At 41.7% G+C, this 23,489-nt stretch overlaps 1 protein-coding gene across 8 annotated transcripts in view; it reads left to right on the forward strand.

The window, feature by feature from the left end:
* The first annotated feature begins 9,330 nt into the window (after positions 1 to 9,330).
* The window catches only part of STXBP5 (syntaxin binding protein 5), a 107,780-nt gene continuing 93,621 nt past the window's right edge, over positions 9,331 to 23,489 (forward strand). For 7 of the 8 annotated variants that reach the window (XM_030268174.4, XM_072927057.1, XM_072927058.1 and 4 more), the window contains exons 1-3: positions 9,572 to 9,730; positions 9,948 to 10,330; positions 12,112 to 12,209. In XM_030268174.4, the coding sequence (XP_030124034.4) occupies positions 10,178 to 10,330; positions 12,112 to 12,209 (251 nt within the window). In that variant the 5' untranslated portion in view covers positions 9,572 to 9,730; positions 9,948 to 10,177. Of the gene's footprint in view, positions 9,449 to 9,571; positions 9,731 to 9,947; positions 10,331 to 12,111; positions 12,210 to 23,489 lie in introns of those variants that run through there. The other variant, XM_072927056.1, reaches the window with a different exon arrangement.

Consider the following 23,489-nt stretch of genomic DNA (forward strand, 5'->3'; position numbering starts at 1 on the left):
TAATGAAAGCTTTTCCTTTATTTTGTACACAAAGTCCTATTTCTTCACTAAAATAAATTTACAATTTTCATGAAATAGGTATTTTCACAAATATTATCATTTTCTGCTGAAGTGCAAGGCATATTTCTTTGATTATACCTTCTCTTGTACAGAAATACAGCAGCGAATATGTGCAACCAACTCTCCACCTCAAAGAAAACTACCAAAGGGAAGACTTTTACTGCTCACATAATTCTCTGTAGAGACTGAGAGAAAACAAGCTGCATATGACATCTGAGAGTTACATTGCTGAATGCAGAACTCAATAGCAGTAATAAGGACCTACGCAGATCATAATAGGGAGATAAACTTCTTATTCCACTCAGTCGTTTACTTAGCTCAATAATACCATGCTTTCAAAAGGTATGAGGAACAAAGCATTATTCCTCAGCATTATGTGAACAGTTTCATATACAGGTGAGTTTAAGGCAATGTTTGTTAATGCTTGTATGTTCCATTTCAGCAGAGCTGAAAACACTTTATGATAAAAGCCTCATATGTTTTTCTTTTTTTTCTGGGAGGACACCTTTTCAATACATCTGTCAACACCTTAAGGCTCCAAAGTCACAGGCATTAAGAATCCGTTTCTTAGATATATACTTCACTAAACTTATGCTTAAACAGGAATAATTCTTTGAAAATACTATTCAGTAGCCTCAGTTCTTGATTCTAAAAAACTGTGTTTACTGTGGGATCAGCAAGACAGACAAAAGTATTTCAAAGTACTTACTGAAAGATAGAGCAGCCTCATGGATCTTCCATGTGGTTGCTCTAAGGAATTCCTGAAATTCAGTGTGTCCAGGAGTGTCTCCAAACCTGAATGGCATATCCAGGAGCAAGACAGAAGACACAAGTATATCCGCTGATATATGGAGAATATATGGAGAATAAATGAAAAAATATAGATGCAGAGCAAGAAAATAACTTACTGACACTTGATATAATGGTTATTTATGGGATACATCTTTATCTTAAAAAAAAAATTTGCTTTTGCTGGACTTCTAGACAAAAATATTCATGACCTATAAAAATGAGACATAAGACTGCTCTTCAGATATGAATTGCTACTCTAGATGTAGGCATAAAAATGCCAGAGCCCTGGGAGCACTCCCAGCTCTGACTGTCCCTGCCAGCCCCCAGATGACACAGGACCCATGTCAGCACCTGGAGTCGTCGACTCCTACCCCAGAAATGTTGCAGCGAGGCCATTCTGCAGCTCACCATGGCCCTGCCCAGCCACAGGCCCATGTCCCAGCCCAGCCTTGACACATCCCCATGGAGGTTCCCTATGATGCCCAGGTTTTGGGCTGCCCCAGGGCCTCATGACTGCCTTCTCCTGGCTGGTGGATGTCTCACATCCTGGTTTCCAGGCTGTGCCAATGGACTCCCATAAGCAGCCACTGACAACCCACAGAGCCACCAGCCCTCACACAGTGCCCTGACTACATGTTAAACCATCTTTACAATGAAACCTTCATGGCCCAGAGTTAGTGCAGTTCAGTATTTATTATCACAGAAAAACATTGGGTTGGAAGGGAATTCAGAGATCATGTAGTTCCAGACACTCTGTCATGGACACCTTCCTCTAGACCAGGCTGCTCAAAGCCCTGACCATCTTGGTCTGGTATACTTTTAAGGATGGGGAATAGAGGGATATTAGTTAGGCTGGAGTGTTTTTCAAAAGCTTAGCTGCCATTTTTGCCTTAAAACCTTCAGAATGTGAGGGCCACTCAGGCTCCACCAGGAGAAGGTGTCCTGAGGATAAGGACTGGGGAGTGGGGCTGGCCGTGGAGAGGGAAAATGGATCTCCATTTCCTAGCTGGGAGACAGAGCTGTGGGTAACCTCAGGCTGTGCCAGCAGCCCCTGTGATTCCTCCAGACACACCTCAACATTGTTCCAGTGAAGTTACATGTAAGGAGAGAGATGCAAATCTAATGCAAATTAAAGGGCTCCTACTGCAGATTGTAATTTAGGCACAGCTGCACGCAGCAGTACAGGCTGTACCACAGACTTGCACAGCTAAAACAGCACCGCTCGCCTTGTGTGTGTGTCTCAATTTCCAGTTGCTAAAATTAAGGCAATCTTTTTTCCCATTAACCTACCAGTTGTGTCTAAGGAAGGGGGGCAGGGCTGTGCCAAGTTTTTCTCCCAGTGTTACTCAGGAAACATCTTCTCAAACTGAGCATCTACATGGTAATGAACTATATAAAACAGGTATAATTCATAAATGTTGGCTATTCCTAACTGATGCTGGAACCAGTCTTGACTGGAGTGCTACAGCAGAAAGGATGCTGACTCACAGGGAGATTTGAAGGAGCAGATATTAATGACTTCTTACACACCTTGCCTGAAGTAAAGCTGAAAACTGTGATAATACATCATGTTGCTGAACCCAATCTCAGCAATAGGTCTGAATTTTAGTCATGGCAATGTCATGCACTATGGAGCTTGCTGAGCTGATCTAGTTAAAGCTTACAATTTCCTTTAGACTTCAACTCAGTCCCCTACTTCAAAGGTAGTCAAAGTTCAATTGCCTCGATTAGGACTTCAAAAAGTCTTAGTCTAAGTGACCAGTTGGATCTAAAATCAACCCAAGAAGATCCCTGATTAGTAGTGTCCTGGGACAGACCCTAGAAAAGTTTAAAGAATGGGAGAAATTAGAATTGTCAGGATCACTGACTTTAATAAATTGGAAACTGTTCTTCATAGTCTAGGCTTCTCCTACCCATTTACCTTGTTATCTGTTTAATTTCTCTGAAACAACTATTTACCTTGTTAATTTCAGATTATTATGTTTTTCTTAACTTGGAGCACACCAGTATTTTCTTTGAAATGTCTCAGCTGATCTTGCATTTCACCTCCTATCTCACCAGTTGGGAAGGAGAGGGGAAGATGCAGGAAGAGGCATATGAAGTTAAGAGCATACTAGAATGCATGTTAGAATGCTCTTACTTTTATGGTGAATATTTTAATTGTCTTGAAATCTAAAATTTTCTCACAGGATGGAGCTAATAATAACATTTAAATATGTATCTGGTGTTACTATACTGAAGAAGGGTTTACAATCACAGAAAAATGGTCACATGGATAAAAATAACTGTATTAAAAAAATGAAAGCCTAAAATTAAATGAAGCATTGATGCATTTTGAATCTTCTAGCTTCAGCATTGTTAAAGGGATTGTCCACTTGCTGGCATGCTTGGCTTTGTGGTTTTTGTAATTCACCACTTTTAATTTAAAGCCAGAAGAGAAAGTACCAGTGAAATAGTAGCCATTTTAAACAAAGGCCTTATATTTCTGTAGTCTGTAGCCTTAGTACTTGTCTAATTTGTTAAACTACTGTACAACAGACTTTCCAACTAAGGCATTGTAATTAGAATGACAGTAAAAAAAAAAAAAAAAAAGGAATTTTTTTCTTGTTTGACAATCACTTTAAAATTATTTGGTGATGAAAGATCCCACCTGAAATGCTATACTTCACACAAAGTACTGCATATAAACAGATGACTGTATTTGAAAGATATTGCACCACTATAATTCTGTTTTCAGAATGGATAAATTTGTTTTGTCCATCATATTTTAGCTTTAATTCATTTAGTACAAAATGAACCTTCCTTACTTGGCAGACACTCATACTTCATCTTAATTTGGCTACTTTATAAAGCTTTTGTTGATTTCACTTCTAATACTTTGCTGTCTTTTAATGAAGACAGATTGTAATGCATATTTACTTCATACAGGACATAAAATAGCACTGTAATAAGAAGCATTTGTAATATACTTGACTGAAAACTATAAAACGTGTATGATAAATCCATATGAAATAATATTCATTATTCAGTAAAGTATTGGCCCATATTTTTCCTGATGGGTAATAGCCTTAAGTTATTAAAAACCTGTTATGACTACTATTGTATGTCTGAGGTTTTAATACTGACTTAGGCCTGCTATTAATGTAAAACCTAGAAAATCAAAATGCAGCACACGGAATGTGAAATTGTAATTTTATTTTGTAATAAAGCAAAAAAAACCAACCAAACAAACAAAAAAAAACCCCAAAACCAAACCAAAAGAAATGAAAAAAACCCAGAGGTTAAAGAATCCCCATCTTGGGAGGCATGCAAAAATTAGACATGACTGTAAGCAACATGCTCTGACTTTGAAGTTGCATTGAATTTATGACTTGAGTAGACCAGTGGACCAGATGATCCCCAGAGATCCCTTCTTGCCTCAGTTATTCTGTGCTAATATGACTCTGCATTAATATTTCTCAAATATCCATGAGAATAGATGGAATTACAGAAGCAATACGATAGAAGGCAAGTAATGATACTGGTAATGAGCATGTCATCCTGTCAGTGGAGTAAACCACGTCTTCTCGTGATGTAGCTTAATCTTATACATACTGTTAAGAAGGTGCCCAGATTGAATTGAAGGAAACATCAGCTTAATTACTTGTTGAAGTGATGGCATAAATCATGTAAAAATTATAAATTCTTCTGTATCATTTTTTGTAATTTTGCATAGCTCATGATAAAATTAGAAGTTCCTTAGTATAATTATTTGTAATTTTGCTTTGGCATCTAAAGGCCTACAACACGTTAAGCAAACCTGTGTTGAATATGTGTATTACCTGCTCCTCCTGTAAATCTTGACCATCCACTAACACTACCTGAGTAATGATTTTCCTAAAAACACAGAGACTGAAACCCCTTCAGTTTGAGATAAATATTATGAAATCAACCCATACACACAAAAAAAAAAATCAATAAAAACTATAATTAGTAAGGAATGGAATAAATTGACAAAGGGTCAGATTCGAAGTGTAACAGATGCGAATTCTATGAGCCTAAGAACAACACTGCACTTCAATAATAAGTAACACAGGTATTTTCATTAGATGCAATAAATTTTAGTGCAGTTTAATAGCTGACACTGCCTTAGTCTGGTGCAGCATGACAGTGGTGGGACAAAGGTGCAAAGAAGCATGTGAAATACTGAGAACACTGCACAACCTCCTTCTAATGTTTCCACTGTGCAGTGCTGCCGTCATTCCTCCTTTTTGCCTTAGGTACTCTCCCTTGCTCGTGCATCGCAGCTGCTCCCCTCTTGCCACTGCTAGTGGCCAGCAGTCAGACACCCACAGTGCACAACTGGCAACAATTCTTCCAACTCTTCCAAGACATCCATGCCTTTCTTCTGCCATACTATAGCTCTGCACAACAGCTACATGGGCACTTGTATATTATTTGCTGTGCTGGTTGCACAGATCAGTGCTGCAGAGCCCTGCCAATTCAGATTTCAACAACCCATGTATGCACCTGTCATTCTATTTGCTGACCCAAGCTGAACATGCAGGAATGTTGTTGCAGACTCTGCAGCAGCAGATCTCTCTCTGTCATGTATGTCCATACAGCCTGATGGCATCCTTATATAAGTGCTAGTCATGCTGTTCCATAGCTCTTTTATTATGGATGCCCCATGATCTCTGTGCCTGCCAAGGACCACATAGGCTTCCAGATGCAGAAATTTATCATATCAGTGTAGGCATGGTCCATCAGGATATTTCTGAAATGGGTGAATTTACAAACAGTAGACAGTTCACCTCCAGCTGTGATTCTGGCGAGCACTAGCATAGCTTTTTCTTCCTGGAACTGACCAGCCAACTGACACATGCTCTTAGTTTCTGTCTTGTTTATGGCTTATTCAAACCAAGCTGCATAAAAATCAAAAACTCATCTGCAGCTGGAAGTCCTCCTTAGGATTCATCACCAGTGCAGATTATTGTGGGGAAAAAAAATCACAGATGTTTGTTTGGCAACAGCTCTAAGTCTAGAAAGCTTGAGCAGTTTCCCAGCAGGCAGGAAAGATTCCAAAACTTACTTGGAGCTGTGGTTACACTGCCCTGTCCAATACATTCGAGTAGAACAATCTGAATAAGATTAGTCCAGAAATGTTTCCAAGTTTCTTTCTATTTAAGGCGAGAAAATGTTTGGCTAGGGTTCAGTCGATCCTGACTGCAGTGACTAAGCACCTTAAGAAGTTCTCAGGAAAGCTAAGCGTGCTTCTTAGACTTCAAAGTCTGGATTGACTGACTTTCAAAAGCTTTAGTGCTGTTAGAGGCCAAGCAGGGATCTTGAGGTCACTTCTGATGATCCATTTCTCATATACGCTGAGTATTGCAATAATTACCAAAACATTTGCAGGGTGTGCAACTCCCCTGCAGCCTTCTCTGGACACAACCAGCAACACTTTTGGGGTTCATGTACAAACTAATGACAAACACCATATGTGGACCTTTCATTTCATTACCTACCCACTGCTCTTGATTATTCCAACACATTGTAGAATACACTATAATTGGGTGGGCTTTTACTCATTCTGGCTCATGTGGGACTACAATCATTCCTTTCTTCTTCAAGATAACACTGGTGATACATCAGTCCACAAATACAACCAACCAACCTCCCCAAAAACCAACCAGGAAAGCTCATAAGCACAGCAATAACTGCGCCCTACAGTCATCTGTGAAGTTATTGTGAATATCTTGAGGCAAAAGACCCAACAAGTCTGACCTACACTAACTAATGTTCTGTGGGCACTGATACGTAGAACACTTAATGCCCCATTGTCTCAGATACCTCTTAGGAACAGTGGCTGTTTATGTGGTATCTGTAGAATATCAATCAAGAAATGACGAAGTGATCCCCTCTCTCATTTTCTAGCAGAGATGACGAGATCAGTAAGAAATGACAGGCAAAGAAAATGTAACCATGTGGATTCATTTGATGGCAGGGATTTCCACAGCACTGCTGGGGGCCTAAGAAACTTGTGAACATTTTACACTGGCTCTGTCCCAGCTGGACTCTGTCATAATTGAGTACAACAGCGTTGCACACTAGTTGGGTCTGACTGCTTCTTGCCCAGCTCTGCAAGATTCTGGACTTTGGACTGGGGTATAAAACTGGCAAGTGATTTCTGACATTGGAGGCCGGAACATCTGAGTGGGCAGCATGAAGGAAGTTAAGCAAAATGGTCTTGTTTGTAAAACAGGATGTGGTTATTGTGTAAGTGCTAGAGGGCCCAAAGAAGCTCTCAAATACAGCAGCTAAACCCTGAGAGATGAAGAGGATATTTACTGAACTATAATATTAAAAAGCCTTTTATTGTCCAACTCATGTCCCAGTGAACTCAACAAATTTTTTCACTAATTTCCTGGAGAAAATTTTAAAAAAAATTTTACAGGAAAAGTTGAAGTCCCAGACAGCATTGATTCCTTGAATGGCATTAACCTGAAAGCATGAGGGAGAGGAACTAGGGTTGGTCCAACCTAGTGTATATTGTATCACTTGCCTCAATGTTTGCATGTATCAGAGGTTGTAATAATGAATGAGGTGCTCCTCTTAGGTGCTAATGTAAACTGAAAATCAAATCCAATCTTTCCTCTAAAAATGTACAGCCAAAATAAAGAATGCATTCATAGACCAAGTATATAGAAAGTAAGAAAGTGACCGTAGTATGCAAAAAGATAGCTTTTAATGTCCTTAAATTCACCATCCAGTTTTGAGGGGGCTGTTGCTGTGATTAATATTCCTATAAAAAATCAGGTTAGTTGTACTATCAAAGTTGTATCTAGGAGTGTTTGCAGAGCCTGGCCTAAAACATACTGAACAGAAGGATTCAAAGGTACTATAACTTACATTCTTAAAGTTATATGTGTATCTGTCTTTTACCTGTAACAGCTTATATTTACCATTCAAACAGGGCCAAGTTCTACCAGTTTTCTTCCCAGTTCAGTGTGTTATAATAAGCCTGTGGGAATAGATGGGAAAATAGACATTACTTCTGTAACTTATACACAGCTAAAATATGTTACAGATAATTAAAGACATGCTGAAACTGCACATCTCTTAAAATTAAATTGATTTTCACATCAGGTATTTACTGAACCTTATTTAAGTATACTTCTTTCTTTTTCCTAGTATACTTCTTTCTTTTTTCTCTTTTTGTTATCTTTGGAAGCATTCTTTCACATTTTGAGAAGATGATTTCAGGAAATGTCAAACACTTCTGTCCTAGTAACAGAAGGAACAGCTCTCTAAGTTCACTTTGCAAGAATATGTGGACTGTCTTGGTTTCTTTCAAATGTTTGTAGACCATATACCTGCTGGTTATACAGCTAAATTAAACTATAAATTAGCAAGAACTTACAGGTCTAAGAAGAGTTTGTGGGATTTTTACTTCTGAGGTTTTTTACTTCTGGCTGCATTGTAGCGATTCTGCTGCATTTCGATTACATTCATCCCTCAGTGCACTACAACGGACATTGGGCTAACACAGCGTGCCTGGCCATCAGGCTGGAAACACCACCTGAAAGGAGCATTTTCCAGCGTGCAGAGCCTTCTGCTGCTAAGGCATTCGTGCTGAGGCTAGGAAATGTAAGCCATCGTCTTGATTCACATCTCTACAAGTTTTCCCTCCAAAAGAGATTAATCGGTTTATTTTAGCTGAAAAGAAATTCATTAATGAGTCAAAAATAATTATGACATTCATGAACAAAGAAACATGACTGAGACGAATAATATCTACTGCCTGATCAGTGACTAGATAATACCAAACTGCAACCTAGCAGTAAAAGAAAAATAAATGCAAATACAGAATATTGTACAACAGGGGCTATCAGAAGGAAACGTTTGGCTCTGCGCCACATGTTTAAATTGGTTTTGCAGCCGTAAAAATGAATGGAAGCACCTTCGTAACCCCGGCGCTCGCCGCGCGACGCCAGGGCTGGTCGTGACTCTGCCGGGCGGTGCTGGGCAGCTCGACCGCAGCCCCTCTGTCCAGCCGCATAGCGAGCGCTGCCGGGCCGGGGCCGCAGAACCAGCAGGGCGCTCAGGCTGAGCGGTACGGGGGGATCGCACACTCCCTCTGGCTTCGCCCGCAGCCCCGCCGCCGCTCCGCGCCGTCCCGGCCCCGCCGCCGGACCGCCGGCGCTGCTCCGGCCGCTGTTCCCACCAGCCCCGCCGCCCGGGACGAGCCGCAGCCGCGGGGATCTCCCGCGGGGAGCCTCGCGCGGAGCCCGGCTCCGCCGCAGCCGTCGAGCGCCTCCGGCGCCGCGCCGGCGGCAGGGACGGCGCTGCCCGCGGCAGCCTCTGGCCGCCACCACCTGTTACCTGCCGCAGCCTCCGCCCTGCCGGAGCGCAGCGCTCGGGCCCGGCCGCCCCGCTGCGCCCCGCACGCCGCCCCGGCCCCCGCACGGCGCGGCGGGGCGGGGGGAGCGGCTCCGCCACATCCGGGCGCCGCCGCTCTCAGCGCGCATGAGCGGCCGCCCCGCCGCTACCGGGCCGGGCGCCGCGGTATCGCCGCCGCCGCTCCTCCTCCCCGGGGCGCTGCGCTCCGCGGTGTCAGGCAAGGGGGAGCGACCGAGAGGCGGGGGAGGTTCCCTCCGCGGCAGGAGGAGGAGGATGGTTGTGGGGGCGGGCAGCGGCAGGCGCTGGCAGCAGCCGGGAGAAGCCCCGCTGGTGGCTGGCTGGCGGCACACGCAGCTCTGAGGAGGAGGCGGAGGGTGCTGAGCCCAGCCGAGCCGCGGGCGGGCGGCTGCCGCTGCCGCGGGGGGAGAGGCTGCGGCGGCGGGAGGGGACCGGCACACGCACACGCACGCGGACGCGTGACAGCGGCGGCCGCCACGATGTGAGGGGATGTGCGGGGGGCGCGGGGGCTCCGCGGGGAGCAGAGGCGAGGCGGGGCAGCCCGCACAGCCCCGGCGGCGGGAGGGGCGGGGCCAGCTGGGCCCGGGGCGAGTCGCGTTCCCCGGCGGGCAGGGCGCGGGGCGGCCGCGGGCGGCGAGCGTGGGACCGGCGGTGGCGGCGCTCGGTGGGCTGACCGACTCCTGTTTGCTTGGCTCCAGTCTCCGTCTCCGAGCCCGCGGGCCTCGATGAGAAGCGCCCCTGCGCTGCCGGACTGACGCCTCGCCGCCCTCTCCGCGGACGAGGAGGAGCGCGGCGCCCCCGACCGCGGGCCGCCCCTGCACCGCCCTCCCCGGCGGGGGCTCGTCTGCCGCCTGCGGGGCGGGCGGCGCGGCGGTGACAGCGCGGCGGCGGCGAGGCCGGGGCAGCGGGAGCGCCGCCGCCGAGGACCATGAGGAAATTTAACATCAGGAAGGTGCTGGACGGCCTGACGGCGGTCTCTGCCGTCGCCTCGGCGTCGTCCGCCGCGCAGCAGCAGCAGGCGGGGAACCGGGAGACAGAAATCCAGGAGACGCTCCAGTCCGAGCACTTCCAGCTCTGCAAGGTGAATGAATGCTGCAGCCCCGAGCCGGCGGGCGGCCGGGGAAGGGGGCGCGCCGCCGCGATGGGCGCTGCGGGCTTTGCTCCTCCGTACCGACCTCGCCGAGCCTGCCCGCCGCTCCTGTTTACTTGTTTGGATTGATGATTTCGGGGGCGAAGGCGGGAAGAAAGCGGTGGGTGTAGCTGTACAGGTCTTGCTGGATTTCTTTAGTCGTCTTTCTTGGAGAGTTTCGGGGTTTGTCGTCGTCTAGGTTCTTGCATGCGAGTAATCCTGACAGTGTTCACTAAGGCTTCGTAGAAGGAGTTGATGGATGGGGGAAGGGGTGATGCTTAGATGTAATGCATGTCTGATTATCGCGGCGTTTGAGTAGAAACCTCTGCTAATGGGCCCGAAGGACAGGGAAGCTGTCCCTCTGCATTATTTGGAAATCATTTAGCCTTCTCCTTTACGCCTGAAAAATGCTTTCGATGTTTGTGGTGGTTTCATTGCAGTGTGTTGCCAAGTTGGTGATGCTACCTATCTAGATACGAAGTTCCCGTTTATGTATTTGCTTGTGTGTGATACAATAACTGCTGTTTGTGTCTGCACGCTTCAGAAACTGATGCAGCGAATTAACCAGCAGCTGTATCAAGAGGAATATAAACTGATTGGAATATCAATACTTATTTTTATCTTTGTGGTGCTCTCATGGCCTAGCTTGACATGGATGAGCTTGTTTGTGGACTCTTCTCGGGTTTTTTGTGTATTGCAGGCATCTCTGCTGCTTTCAGGGACTGGTCAGGAAGGATATGGAGAAGAGCAGAACTGTTGCCAGTTAGACTTTATTCAGTTGTGGAATACAGGGAGTTGTGGGGTATGCCTGCAACTTCAGTGAAGTACAAGGAGTATATCAGAAGTTTGCTGTGTGTTTATGAGGTCCTGAAATACCTCTGCTTTAAACTAAAGCCTTAGACATGGAAAAGCTGGAATTTATATGGCTTAGGATGCATGCATTTAGAATGGAAGTAAGAACAGGTGACACTTGTATTATGTTCTCTCTGATTAATTACAGCCTGAGAAGTTTAATGGAATCATTGCTTGGTCAATTACCAGATTAGTCTTGGCTAACCAAGAAAGCTAAATGTGCCAATAGTTCCATATTAAGAAAGAATCCCATGGTTGGGGGGCGTTTGCTGTTGTTCAATGAGGTGTTTTTTGGTTTGGTTAATTTTGGGGCTGCTTGTTCTCTTTGAGGGAAGTAGAGGCTGAGAGATTGGTTCTGTCAAGCTCAAGTTCCTATTTTTTTCTTTACTGAGCTGAGAGAGGTTGCACTGTCATGTTGGGTCTGTTGGATTGAAATTTGAGTGATTCTCAGAAAAGCAAGTTTATAGTAGTTCTGATGATTAGTCTGGCTTTGTTGCCAAACTTGCTAGGAACATCTCAGATTTTAATAGTTTAGTGTCTTTCTTAGAGCTGAAAATAAGATTACTCAGGGAATGAGGTAGATGAAAAAATGAAATGCTGAGTTGATACAGTCTTTACACAGAAGAAATGCAGGATTCAAATTAAGTTTTAGAAAGTCTGACTGTCACTTGATGCTCGAAGATTAATGAGTAATTATGACTTACTTTTGTAACTGGTTTGTATAAAGCAGGTGATTTTCTCAGTCTGTGATTAAATTACTTTATAGTTCATTTTTAAATTGTGATTAACACTGAATCCTGTTCTCTAACATAAAGTCTTGATTCTGTTTATTTTTGGTATCCTGCTTGACCCATTGTTACTGCACTGCTCTGGCTTGTTAGACGGTACGCCACGGTTTCCCCTATCAACCTTCAGCCTTGGCATTTGATCCGGTTCAGAAAATACTGGCCATTGGGACTCAGACTGGAGCACTAAGGCTGTATCCTTTTGTATTCTGAAGTGGATTTAGTGCACCTCACACAGGTGATGTCTTGTTTCAGCTGATGGAACCATTCAGAAGTCTGGTGGGAATCAGGTATGCAGGAGGGGAGAAAAGCAGCAAACTCTCTTTGCTGTTGGTGGGTGGCTTGGCTGTTCTAGTTGTTCTTTGTGTCAGTTTAAGTTGTGTATATGATGTGAGGTACGGCTGCTCAGTTGCCATTATCTCAAGGTAATAGATAAGTTTTGTAGAGGGTTACTAGTGTGCTGACAATTTACAGCAGCTGACTGCAAATTTAAAGAGAGACATGGGCTGAGCTCTGTTTTGTTGTGCTGCTCTATCCTCTGGGGGTTGAAACATTCTATCTATGCTGCTTAGTGAGGTGGTGTTTGGTTGGTTTTTTTGTGGGGTTTTTGGTTGGGCTTTTGTTGGCTGGTGGGCTTGTTCTTAAGATAAACTTTGTAATGCTCTAGTGACCTGCTACTACATCTGTGTTGCCAAATGAGGGTTTCAAGTGGCACAGTAAAAGGTACAGGGATTGTATCTTGCTAAAAGCTTCCAAGTGACAGAGAGAAGCAGAATGAATTTGTGAAGTAAAGCACTAGTAACCCTGCTTCTTCTTGTTCACTAAAAAGTGAACTACCCATATGTTTATCGCCATATGGTACCACAGCCATATGCTACTATCCAAGCCATGTAACAACATATGTGTTTAAACTTTTATTTTTAAAAGAAGGTGTCCTGTAGATTCTTTAATCCGCACTGCTGTTGTCAGAACCTTGTCAGCATAAGAGAATGAACTGACTTCTTTGTTGTCCTGAAATTGACTGAATTCTAAACATTATGGGGAAGGTTTAGGGCCATCTTGCTAGAGAAATTGACTTAATCCTCTTTAAACATAGGTAAATCTAACAATTTCCTTTGGTGTTTATATTAGTCTCCAAGTAGGCCTTTTTTGTTTCTTTCTGGTATATCACCACTCTTTCTATAAGGTTAATTGCCATAAGAGGATTGACTTTTAAAAGTTGAAAAACGACAACTAGAAAACTAGTTTTCTGTTATGAACTCTCCAGATTTTTTAACTCAGAGCATGAGGAATAGGGGTAATAATGCAATGTTCTTAATGCCATATTTGAAATCACACTTAATTTAATAAATTTTCTTTTTTAAGTGGTTATAGAGTTGACTTAAATGAAGAGTGAACTGTGTGTGGGTGGTGTTAATTACTCTCATATTGGTAGAATAGATGAGAAAGCAAAAAGAGACACAGAAATAAGAACTTGGTTTGGAGGAACAGAAGAGATCAAAACGTATTGTTTAGACCTTACTCATCTGTAATTTTGGGGAACATGATGTTGCAGTTTGGATAATGATGACTCAACAAAACCTATTTCTGGGCACTCATCCATGGCTACACACACCTGTGAATTCATGGAGTGTGAATTGCTTTCTAAATAATTGAGAGAGTTATTGCAAGATTGTTTGGGAAGAAAGCCTTACTGTGAGAAAATGACAGAAAATGTGTTTTCTAAAGGAAGAGAAGTTTCATGCAGAGGCTGAAATGTTAGTGCTCCTCTAACTTGATGAAGATGAATATGCTTGGTACTTTGATACAGCTCTTGCTTCTTGGAAGAATGGGTTAAAAGCCCTCAGCTGATAGAGTAGCCCTGTAACCAGACAACACTGCAGAATTTACATCTCCTGTGATTATCTCCTCATTGTGAGGGAGGAATGCAGAATGCAGGCAGAAGGAATAGACTCAGACATATTCCCAATGTAAAAGCAACCTCTTGCTTTCTGCTGGTTTGAGAGAGGGGGTAAGAGTGAGGCTTGCAAGAAGTGCTTATTTCATCCTGTTGCTTAAAGATAGAGCCAACCCTCAGGATGCTTTGCCCGCTAAGGTTTTTATGAATAACAAATTACGTGCAAGGGTTCATTAAAATGGGATCCACTTACTCTTTAAAGCTGCAAAAATGTTTTCAATTGAAATTAGCTATGGACTAGAAAGGCTGAGTGTCAGTAAAGTGTTATTCATTGAAAAATCATAAAAGTGCAATGGAAGTCAGTCCTAATTTTTTTTCTGTGTTCATGTTGCGAGAGTAAAAGTAAAGGAATGATAGTGTTTCTTTCATTGCCTACCAGCAAATGGGAGGTGGATATTAGTGTTTTCCTTGTGTCTTCAAGTATGGGTACATCTTTTTGTGCTCTCTGTTGCAAGTAATCTGAGGGATGGGGAAACAAGTCTGAGGGTTTCTTGGAAAGGGTATTAAAAGTAAAATGTTCTTAAATCAAGGAGTGAGGATCTGTTTGAGATTGCATTAATATGTGAGGAAATTAATGTTACAGTCGTGATTTGGCTTTGGACTGTTTATCAGACTTTACAGAGATTCTCTGTATTTGATCAGTCTTCAAATTGGGTATTTGAAATTCCAAACCAGTATTGTTCAGAACAGGTTAATGTGAGGAGTTTTCTAAATCACACTTGTATCTTAGTCTTCTTTATGAGGCCTCTGTAACCACTACTAGAAGAACAGAGTGACTTCTTATAGACAAGTACTAAATGTTTGCAGTACTGTTAAAATGATTTGTAAAAGTGGAACTGAAGCTTTTTCTGAAGAACCAAAATCTGGTTACAAATGTATTGCCAGTTCAATGATGTTGTCTTTCTTTCTCTTAATGGATAAATATACTTAAACATCAACACTGTATTGAATTCCCTAAATCCACAAAGTAATTGTAAAAATGGAAGTACCTAAATTATAGGCGTCATCTTGAACTGATGGGATTAGAAGTAGAATTACTACTCTCTTAATATTTTTTGCCTCTAGGTTTGATGGGTGTAGTTGGTAACATAGTATACCAGAGGGGCAGCTTTGCCATTCTATGCCCACAAGCAGTTTTAAGAGGAAGAGGTGTCTGTAAAAATACTAGGAAAAGACTGCTTTTAGTGTAAAACTTTAACCTTATGAGTCATGAAAGTTAGTTTGGGATTATTCACTGGTTTAACTTGAGCAGTATATCCCTCCTTTTTATTAATTTTAAACAGCTTGATTAGTTACTGAGAAACATTTCTAACTCTTATTTATCTAGGAGATTTAAAACCAAGATTTTTGGAGGCAGACAGATCCTTAATTAGAGAAGTATTTCCCCACCCCAAAAAGAACATTTTTAGCAATTAATAACAAAAGTTCTGTTCTCAGCTATGAAAAACAGCTTGGTTACTTTATGGTGTATAAGGAAAAGTTAAAAAGTGTGTAGCTTAGAAACCTTGAGCCACTTGATGTGACCCTCTTCCTGACACTAAGATCTGTTAAAAGCAGTTAAGCTGTTCAATTCTGTTTTCTCTGTTGCAAGGGAAATTGAGGGATGAGGGAGACACAAGGGCAGAAGCACTGTGCTGAGAGACATAAAATTTCAAATGATTTCTCAGAAGTAGTGGCACTTACCTGGACATGCTGGTCCAGTTGTTCCTCTGAGTTTGTGGTGTGGTTGGAGGATACTTATTGCAGCTGTTTGAGGTGTGTGTGTGTCTTGGCTGGTGGCCTGCTTTGCTCTTTTGTGGCAATTCTGCCTCAGGCTTCCTCTCCTCTGTCCTGGATTTTTGTGGATGTGATCCCCACAGGGAGCAATTGTGCTCACTATTGATTTCAAACTGCTATGGTCAGTGTAAGCTGCTGGTGGCCTCTTTTGTCACTGCAGGTCAGTATCTTTGGTTTTCTCCATACTTGAAGGGATTTAGCTGCTGTTACCAGGGTGGCTTTCACCTCTTGATCTACTGTCGCAACATGTGAGATATCAAGTAGTTAAAAATTCATCTATGCTTTGCTTCTTTTCTGTGCATATCTGAACTATTGCAGTAGGACATATAGTCCTTGGTCTTAAGAAAGCTTTGTGCATAATTGGCTGTGCTTTCTTTTCCCAGCAGATATGAAAACCTTCTAATGATTTCAGTTTATCTCCTCACCGTTTAACTCTGTGTAATCGGTTAGACTTTACCCCATGATGTCCTGACAGTGCTCAGTGTCATAAGTAATAGCCCTGCTTCTGTGCTCTTCATTGCTTTTGCTCTTCTACTTAGAAGGGCCTCTGGAAGCCTAATGTGATCTGAACAGGGGGATGTGTAAACTCTGAAAGGGCTGGAGAAAGCTATATGGAGCTTTTTCAGGATTTTTTTGCCTTTAGGATGGTGTTTCCTCAGAAGTATTAAGTTCAGGGCTCTGTACAATTAATAATAATAGGTGAGGTTTTTTTATTTGCTTTTACAAGGTAGAATAATCTTTTAAGGTAAAGCAGAAATCTTTGAAGCTAAAGCAGAAATATAATACTGTAACATTAATTCTCCTGGTCCCTGCTGTTTAACTGCTCCATCTTAAATAAGTTTCTTCATTTTTCTGCACTTTAATTTTTCTATAGCAAAACTAGGACAATATATCAAATTAGATGTTTTGTGATAGTCTCCCAACATAAATACAATATCTACTGGTGTTTTGTGCCTTAAAAATATGCATTTGCAGCATGAAGCTCAGCCTCTCTCTTGCTAGAGGGAGTTCTAGAAAGGAAGACCATTTTCACTAGAAATAATTGAGAATGAAGGAAATAAGAGTAAGTGTTGCACCTTTCACACAGACCAAATTGTGCCTCCCACTCTTTATTCCCAAGCAGACTAGGTTATTTATTTAAAGTTTGGCGCTTTTTTTTTTTTCCCTCTTGCAAACCAAGTTCACAGGAAGGAGAAAAATGCATCATTCCATCATTAAAAATCTGAATATTCCAATCAACTTGAATGTCAGTATCTGTTAATTTCCTCACAGTCTTTTCAGCACTAAAAGATGGCTTATGCAAGCAAATGGATGAAGTTTTTATGTGTTTGGGGTGTATAAGGCTTGTTTTCTGGATTTCCATTCTCCAGCCTTTTGAGAATTCACTTTTCTTTTTTAATAGCTATAAAGCCTGCATAAGTGGTTCCATGCAGTCAGTTTCTGATGAAGTGCTTGTTGCAGTATCTGGATAGCTTTGCTGTAGATGTATACTACGAAATTCAAACAATTTGGTAAATTCTCTGAAGCTCTAACAAAATAATACTTCCAAGTTGTGATGTGATTATAGCCATTAAAATTATTTCTCCTTTTTATCATTCAGACTTTGCAAGGCTGATTTTGTTCCTTATGAAAATATCACCTTGAGATATTTGTGTCTTGGGGTTTTTGCTTTTTGGGTATTTTTTTATTGAAGGAGTCCTATACTTGTTCTTTCTTCTCTACAGTAGCTCTACACTGGCAGCAGGACAGTGACTGGAGTTGTTTAGAGTATGCAAAGATATCAGTTTTTTAAACAACTGAGCATGCAACTGATGTTGGAACATCTTCAAGTGGGATGCTAAACCAGATGAAGCTGGGTGATCCTTTCTGACCTAAATTACTCTGTAATTCTGTTAATTCTGTGAACAACCAAATTTGAATAGAACTACTCTTTCGTGGATGGTCAGGGTCTTTTGACATTTGCGCACTAAAGAAAATGGTCTCAACCCTTGTCACTGGTGTTCTGGACTTTGAACAAATATGCCTGTTTTGGGAAGAGTACTTTGTAAAGCTATTAAAAATATTGCAGTAGTGTCATGTCAGAGACACACTGATTATTTATTATTACTAAAATGTTTATTGTCTACCTTGCCACTCAGTTCACACAGAGTAGTTCAAACAGGAAAACTACTTTGCTTAAAGCATATGTTAATCTCGTCACCTTTCCGTTTCTTGTAACACTACTGCATTTCTTGTCATATCATCCAGCACTTTGTTCACATGGCTGTTGTTATCTTAGTGAAAAATTCACATCCTCTAAATGAAGAAAATCAGCTGCTTTTGGATGTTCTGAAATGAAATAGGGTCAAAATGGCATGGTGAGGCATGTATCTCCTAAAAGTGCATGGAATTAAAACAACAGAGAAAGCTTTGACTGAATTCTTTATAATAAATAGGATGGTGTTCTTTTTAAATCTGTGGTTTTACTTGTTGGGAAGCTTAGTGTGCTGGTTTTGGCTGGAGTAAAGTTAGTTTTCTTCACAGTAGCTGGTATGAGGCTGTGTTTTGGATTTGTGCTGGAAACAGTTGTGATAATGTGGGGATGTTTTCCTTACTGCTGAGCAGGGTTTATACAGAGCCAAGGCCTTTTCTGCCTCTCACCCCGCCCTACCAATGAGCAGCCTGGGTGAGCACAAGTAGTTGGGAGGGCACATAGCCCAGGACATCTGACCCAAAGGATATTCTATACCATATGGTGTAATTTTCAGGATATAAAGCTGGAAGAAAAAGGAGAAAAGGGTGTTTGAAGTGATGGCATTAGCCTTCTCAAGTCACTGTTACACATGATGGAGCCCTTCTTTCCTGGAGGTGGCTCCAGCCCACCCATGAATTGAATTCCTTGTTTTGCCTTGCTTGCATGCTGGGTGGTTTTTGCTTTGTCCGTTAAAACATTCTTTATCTCAAACTGTGAATTTTCTCTCTTTTCCAATTTTATTTCCCCATCTCACCGGAAGCAGTGAGCAAGTGTCTGTGTGGAGCCTAGTTGCCAGATGGGGTTAAACTGCAACAATCCTTTATGACACCTAATGTGCAGCTCAAAGGATTTGAGATAGTGACACATTTGACTGGAATGTGCTAGATTGAATTTATAGCTGTAATTGCTGATTAGCTATTAATTGGCAGGTGCTTGTCAGGAGCCTTGCTTGCCTGACTGTACATTAGAGTCCAGTGCTCATTAGCGGCTGGTTTTTGCTCTGGCTGCTGCTGTGCTGCTTTATCACCTGGCTGTGCTGTGCCTGGGAAGGCTGTGATAACAGCAGCGGGATGTGCCGGGCTGGCAGGTGGCCAGGGACTCGCTGTGTGCCTGTGCTGCTGTGAACTTCAGTCACAGGGACCTGACCCAGGCGTGAATCCATGTGGGAGCAGGGGAATCTGTGTCAGTCAGGACAATCTGGAAGTGGCTGTGGCTGTGTCAGTGCAGCAGCAGGAATACCTCTGAAGGGATGGAGGCCCGGGGATAAGTCTGTGCTGCAGCAGGCAGATACTGACACATCAGTGCCTGTGGGTAAATCCATGCTGGAGCACCTGAAACCGCGTGGCCATGGATAATCCCACATGAGAGCAGGTATTCCCCAGGAAGGACTGCAGCCATGGGTAAAGCCATGTTAGAGCAAGTTTATCTCTGAAGGGACTGTGGGTAGGGCCATGCTGTAGCAACTGTGGCTGTGGGGAAGCAGCATGTCTTTCATTTGGGAGCATTATTGCATATACTTTGATTTTGCTAATGCAACTTCTGTTAGTAATTCCTTTTGTTCAAGAATACCTGAAGTATAACTGTATTGAAACTCACACTATAATCTACAAAAATTTACGATGAAAACTTCCCTCTAGGTATTTTACTGACAGAGCAGAAACTCAATGGATATAGCCTTACAGCTTCAAACTTGCTGGGTCATTGTGAACCCAGGCAGGGAGATATTTGGAAAGCGAGCAAGGTTTGTAGGGCTGCAGGTTACTGTAGCACTAGCATAGTTTGTTTCCTTGTACCACTTTGCTATTTGTGAAGCACTGGGGTGATACATGTATCGTGTGACCTGATGAGGTTGGGCTAGGCTGTAAGCGGACATTGGATGGCTGGAGCCCAGCTTAGGCTTTCAGATTTGTGGTACACTGCTCAACTCACTAAGATCTTAATTTGGCATTTTGCTAGATTTGTTCTTTTTTGATCACTGTGGAATGGCTTTTAGAACTGAAGTAGCATTATTGCTGCAGGAGATGCCATGAGCAGTTTTAGTCAAGTCACATCTGGAAGAGTAGAAGCAGCTTAACTTTTGAGATGTGATAAAGGAAGCATGAAGGCACAAATCAAGGTTGCAAACACTTCCTTACAAAACTTTGTTTGGCAGAAATTTTATAACTGCATTAGACTTCTAAGTGTCCAGGTCCCTTTGTTGTACAAAGGTTTCAAAGGACAAAGACAAGTATTCTTAGACAAAAAATTTAAGGTGACTAGAAGCTGGCCTATCCATGTAGAACTTCTGTGAGAAACAGAATAAAACTTGCAAATTGTTACATTCAATATGAAGATAAACAGAACTGCAGGACATGAATTTTGGGAACAGTTCACTTTGCCCTTGATCTTAGCTATCTGGTAATGGTTTTACGTTTTGAAAAATATTGGAGTACCTAATAGTTTTGAAAGAGTTAATACTGTGGTAGGTCTTTAATCTGTTGGATCTTCCTTCTTCCTCTTCCTGCTCTCAATGTGCCTATCTTAAAATGTACCATCAAACTGATCATAGTTTGGTTGAGAAATTGTGGTTCTTGATCCTGCGAAGTTCATCTTGTTAAGTAGACAAGACTCTGCTTTCCCAGAGATGTAGTTCTTTGTAGTAATTTGTTTGCCAGCCTGACAAATAGGTTTGTGTTACTTTTGAGGCAAAACTGCATTGCTTACCCACTGCCTGTGTGCTGTCTGCCAGCAGCTTTTGGAGTTCCCTTGTTTTGCTGACACATAAGTTTCAGTTGTGGTATTGTAATTGGTACTTGAATGCCAGTCAAGTGCAGCCTCATAGAATTCCTGATAACTCAGTGACCCCATTCATGTCAACGCTTCTATCATAGGCACTGGGTAGTTGTACAGCGGACGTGTTTATCAAAGGAAGCACTACGTTACCACCACTGTTGACTTTCAGTGCAAATACAGGTGATTGTCCAATGACATAATCTGTATCTCTGTCAGTGGTATTTGTATCACTGAATTTAGACACATTAAAATAATGAAGGTCTTGGAAACAGCTGAAATAGAAATATTTTGGGAGAGGAGTGGTAGAGTGGTATAATGCCTTATTTAGTAAATTTCTAAAATATGTAGCAGTTCTGTTAGCCTCTGGGGACTCGTACTGATTCCTTGTGATTTTTACAATGTATTTATGAAATTACTTTTTCTGTTGCTGTTGTTTAGTTCTGGAACAATGATGTTCACTTTAAGACTGACACAAATGAGGAGCATTTTGTCTTCCCCTTAAAAATCTCTCCTTTTAAGAAATTCTAAAACTAGCTTTGTGTCAAGATCTGCACAACTGGATGATATCTTTGGTCTGTGTACTACTTATTTTACCTTGTTCACTTTGTGCAATGATTCAGTGTATTTTGAATCCCTAAGCTTTGCTTAAACAAAAAATCTGGTCATTGATAATGCTCGTATTGAGGCAACTATATCAATTGCTGAATTAAGTTTGATTTTAATATTGTATTAGTATTTTTTTTCTTCAATATCAGGAGTAGGACCTGCATAGTCCTCCATCTGTAGTCTTAGCATTCTTAATGCTAAGATTTAATAGTTCTGAACTTACGGATTTTTTACTTGAAAGTTTTGAGATTTTTTTTCAGTTACTTAAAGGTATTCTAAGTTATATAAACAATAAATATTATATTCTAAATGAATTCTATTTCAAGTACCAAGAATAGTGCAAGTAGGTGAAACTAGAAATGTGTGTCTGCAAGTGTAGAAAACAAAGTGCTTTTCAGGAATGCTAGGTTCACAGAATCACAGAATGGGTAAAGTTGGATGTTAGCACAGAAGGTCATCTAACGCATCCCCCCCAACTCAAAGAGACCCTGTTAAAGCACATGACTCAGGATTGTGTCCAGATGGCTTCTTCAAAACATAAAACCAGAAGTTTTTATAGTAATAACGATGCAGATTTTTGTAATACTAGGAAAAGGGCACTCCAAAATGTTGCAGTTTGCCAAATCAATTATTTGATTGCTTTTGTACAAAGAGGAGTTTACAGCTTGATAGAAATAAGTCAAGGCTACTTTATTTGCTAGTTTTACTAAATAAATTAGGTTCATGAACACCTTAAAAAAGGTAGTAGCAAAACCTGATTTATGTTTAGAAAACCTGAAGTTTAATTTTCTTCTAGGATTGATATAATAGTTCACACTATGTCTTTAGCATGTACCCCTCAAACCACACAGTGCTCTCTCAAGCAGTGCTGCTGGAGAATGGAGGCTAGGTTCTCCACCAAGAAGGCTGTAGATTAAACTTGCCCTTTTCTGAGGTATCTCTCACAGATTCTCCAAGAATTATTTGTCATTTCTTGCTGTATGTTGTTGTGTACACTCCACAGGAATCTAACTTTGGAACTTTGTAAGCCAGGGAGCTAAAGAGAGGGTGCGGATCCAAATGAAGCAATATGTTTGTACTTCTGCTTAGTGAGCTATTATTTTGTTTTGTGTGATTCATATTATTTAAGCAGGGGTTTGTATTTTTTATCCTCTTGAAGCTGCTGTCTGGTTTATATTCTGTATGTGCACAAGTAACCTTATTAGACTTTTGGTTCACATAATAATGATAAATGTAACATTTCAAGAGTAGCCAACTAAAGAGGTAATCCAGCTGGTGTCCAATGTTTTTGATAAGTTTCTGCTACAGGCCCTCCCTCTTTCCCAACTAGTAACAATGATTCCTTGTCAGTAGCAGCAGATGGACCTATTTGCATTTTCCAGCTTGCTCATTAGGGAAAAAGATGGAATACTATTTTTTTTTGGGATCACTTAATGTTCAATTGATAGTATTAGCGTGCCTGTCTTAGTTTTTTAGGATATGTTCATCCAGTCATACTACCTTGTTATACCTTGTTAAACAGAGCAGATGTTCATCCTCACAGTTGAAAAGCATTCTTAACTGGACTTTGTAATGTTGATGTTAGAGGTACAGTTACTAAGCTTTAGTGATGCTTATTAATATGGAGAATGGACTGCAAAACAATAACTTGCCTGGCGTTCCCTTTTATATGTGTTCCAAGTCTGCAGTAAGATCTCCTCTACAGCCACCCCTGAAAGTCAGATGCAAAGGAAAGTCACCAAAAAAAAAAAAAAGCTGGCATGGTGAATATCCCCTCATTCTTTACAATGGGAAATACAGCCTTTTAGAAAATCCTGGTTGAGTTATTAACACTCACCAGGAAGGAGAGATATCAGGTAGCCTACATGTCAAAAGCAATGTTAGTAATTGCTTGTTAGTCAGGTGCCCCTGTTTTCATAAGGGTTGTTGGTCAAAGGAAATACAGCTCAAGTAGCAGCCAATGACAAAGAATATTATCATTTTCTTAAACTTTTGTGCTTCTCTGTCTTTAGTTAAAAAAAAAAAAAAACCAAAACTAAACAATGGTATAGGTCCACATTTTTTTTTTTTCAGTTACCCTCAGTATATATGTCTGCCTAGGATGTGACTGTTATACCTGTTTTCTTACAG

The sequence above is a fragment of the Taeniopygia guttata genome, chromosome 3 (genome assembly GCF_048771995.1).
Source record: "Taeniopygia guttata chromosome 3, bTaeGut7.mat, whole genome shotgun sequence".
In the NCBI taxonomy this organism is placed as follows: Eukaryota; Metazoa; Chordata; class Aves; order Passeriformes; family Estrildidae; genus Taeniopygia; species Taeniopygia guttata.